General features: G+C 35.5%; 1 protein-coding gene across 1 annotated transcript in view; it reads right to left on the bottom strand.

Annotated features, from left to right (window-relative positions):
• LOC104543588 (histone deacetylase 10-like) overlaps window positions 1–2,527 on the bottom strand; it is a gene marked incomplete at both ends in the record, with an annotated part of 16,968 nt that extends 14,441 nt beyond the window's left edge. Inside the window, 5 exons of the mRNA XM_010188233.1 lie at window positions 387–513; window positions 1,165–1,233; window positions 1,445–1,549; window positions 1,628–1,725; window positions 2,404–2,527. Of these exons, the coding sequence (XP_010186535.1) occupies window positions 387–513; window positions 1,165–1,233; window positions 1,445–1,549; window positions 1,628–1,725; window positions 2,404–2,527 (523 nt within the window). The remainder of the gene's footprint in view (window positions 1–386; window positions 514–1,164; window positions 1,234–1,444; window positions 1,550–1,627; window positions 1,726–2,403) is intronic.
• Between the last annotated feature and the right edge of the window lie 239 nt (window positions 2,528–2,766).

Raw genomic sequence — 2,766 nt, 5'->3', positions numbered from 1 at the left:
GGAAAGATAGTATCAAAAGTTAAAGATAAGGGAACCTTATCAAGTCAAGTAAAAAAACCCCCTCCATTTAAGTAAAGTACTTAAGTATCCACCATCTTTCTCCTTTCCTGAAACACTTTCTGGTTTGATGCCTAGGCAAGATATTAAAGAAAAAAAAAAGACAGAAGAATATGTACATGTTTCTCTCTTTTTTAAAAAGAAAACAAAAAAGCATTATCATATTCTGAGCCATATTTCTTAGGAGACATTCCCCTGACAGGAAGGAGGTACACTGTGCTAAGACATCTGCCAAGCAAGTGAAGCAGTGCACTTCTCAGAAAAGGTTATGTAAAGTATGAGATCAAAAGCTATCACATTTTCTTTGTTGTGCTGCAAACAACATTTACCTTATTCCAAGGCAAATTTATGTTAAAACCTTTTCCTTTTCCCAGACCCACAGCATCATAATCAGATTCCTTGAGTGATGGCCAGAAGTCCTGATGTTCATACCGATGCCAGGAAAAATACAAAACACTGAAAGATACAAGAAACAAATCCAACTTGATGAAAAGGTTCTGAAACCTACTTTACATCCTGAACCTGCTGGCTGTGTTGACTAAAAGCATGAAGATAGAATCATCCTTTCCCCTTAATTCTCTTAATGGACTTGGACTGTGAAACTTGGTACAGTAGGCCTCATGCCAAAATTAAGATAGGACAACAGCTAAAAATTTATTGTATGCATTTAATCCCTTCACATTGAAGCAAGGGCATTTTCACAAGAGCAGGCTTGTTTCTAGAATCTAACTCTGTTGCTTTTCAGAAAACAAGAAGAAGCTCATGTTTTATCCAACTACTACTGAAATACTTGAACTGAGATTCCTGAATAGAGACAACAGAGATATTACCAGAATGCTGTCATGGAGGGATCTTACTACTTGCAAACCAAGGTAGTCATATGGCTCATTTTGATGATTATTCTTTACAGTAGAATAGATTTATGTATTTATTTTTGTTATAATTTTTCCCTCTATTTGATAACAAGTAAACAGAATTACTAAAAAAGCAAGGATAATATTTTGTGTTTTGTAAGATTCTAGTTTTACAAAGTTAAGAAATCTTATTCATTGCATAAGAAAGCAATATTTAATCAGCTAGCATAAAAAAATAAATTCTCCTTCAAACCTTGGATCCTCTTCAAATATATATTGAGTTCCTTGCCCATGGTGCACATCCCAGTCAACAATTAAGATTCTGCATAGATCAGTAAAAGAAAGCATTCAGTGGAAAGAACCACAGCATCTTGATCTAACGGAGGTACAGCTGAATAATGTCTTCCTGGCCCAAAATTTACGTGAAAACCAGAAAGCTCTAAAAATGAATCTAAAACAGTACAATGTTAAACAGTTATCTAAATGCCATACTTGCATATGATAAACTTCTCTAGGGTTGACCATGCACTTACCTCTGTAGACCATATTTCAGTTTTGCATATTCTGCTCCAATAGCAACATTGTTGAACAAACAGAACCCATTGGCTGCATTTCTCTGGCTGTGATGACCTGGAGGTCTAAAACAAATTTTATATGGTTACTGACAACAAGGGAATTTTTTGGAGAAGTGAAGACTTTCTCACATATTTTCTTACCTTACTAATGCCATTCCATTGCACACTTTTCCTGACATCACAGCATCCACCAGCTGCAAAGTTGCTCCAACCGCTAGTCTAGCACAGCGATAAGTGTTCTGAAAAAGAGAATCTCTTAGTTGTCATCAACCACTCCTCAGCTTGTTTTAAACTAATCACACATGATGTGCTTTTGCACCCCAATGTCAAATTGTCTTGACATGTTTACCCTCCTGAGGTTGTATGCAGATAGCTGAAAGCAGAATTTTACAACACAAATTCTAATGTTCTTTCTACTCACTTTACCTGTGATCATCATGTCCTTCATAAGGATGTTCTCTCTGGAGCAGTTAAGAAAAATGAGATGGAAGTGTTGAACTGACTAGTTGAATAACATAGCATCTTTGAAAATAAAGAATGAAACCTTACTGAAACACAACACAAAAGACTTCACCTCCAATACTTGGCACAACATTTAAGAGCGACCGTTATCAAAATGTGATTAGCAGGTCATTAATGGTCTACAGTGGCATTAAGTGACAAAAACAGAACTAAAATTTTAGTAGTGCACTATACAGGCATGATGCAATTACAGAATAGATGACAGGACACTTAACCAGTTTAAATTACAGCATTACACTAAACTTGGAACAGATAACAATAGTGTCATAAATACAGGTAAGTCTACTCAAATATCAGAAGAGGTATTGTTAATTTTGCTCTGCTTAGAAAAGTGCCACTCAGATGAAAAACCACAAATACTTGTAACTCCCAATAGAGCAAGCAGTTTAACTTACTGGATGAAAGAAAAAAGCATCATAATTTCCAGAGACTCTTTTCAGTTCCTCTTCATTCATTGTCTGGGTGCTTTTTGCCACTTCCAAGTGTTCTGAACTGCAGAGGAGATAACACAACACATAACTAAGCAAATAGATATATAAAGGGTTGGGTTTTTTTTAATAAGCAAAATGTAACTAAAAGTAACAGAATATATGTTAACAGGAGTTTTCTGTGAGACTTGACAAGTCCAACAAGTACTCTGGAATGCTTATTGCAGGATATAGTGGAAAAAAAAAGGAGTGCTATGAAAGCTTTAAAAAAAGGCTCTCTGCTCATCATGTACAATCTATATTGCAATCACAGAATCACAGAACGTTAGG

Source organism: Mesitornis unicolor, unplaced genomic scaffold (assembly GCF_000695765.1).
Source record: "Mesitornis unicolor isolate BGI_N332 unplaced genomic scaffold, ASM69576v1 scaffold8677, whole genome shotgun sequence".
In the NCBI taxonomy this organism is placed as follows: Eukaryota; Metazoa; Chordata; class Aves; order Mesitornithiformes; family Mesitornithidae; genus Mesitornis; species Mesitornis unicolor.
Note: the sequence above shows the minus strand (reverse complement) of the source record. Positions and strands in the feature narration are given on the sequence as shown.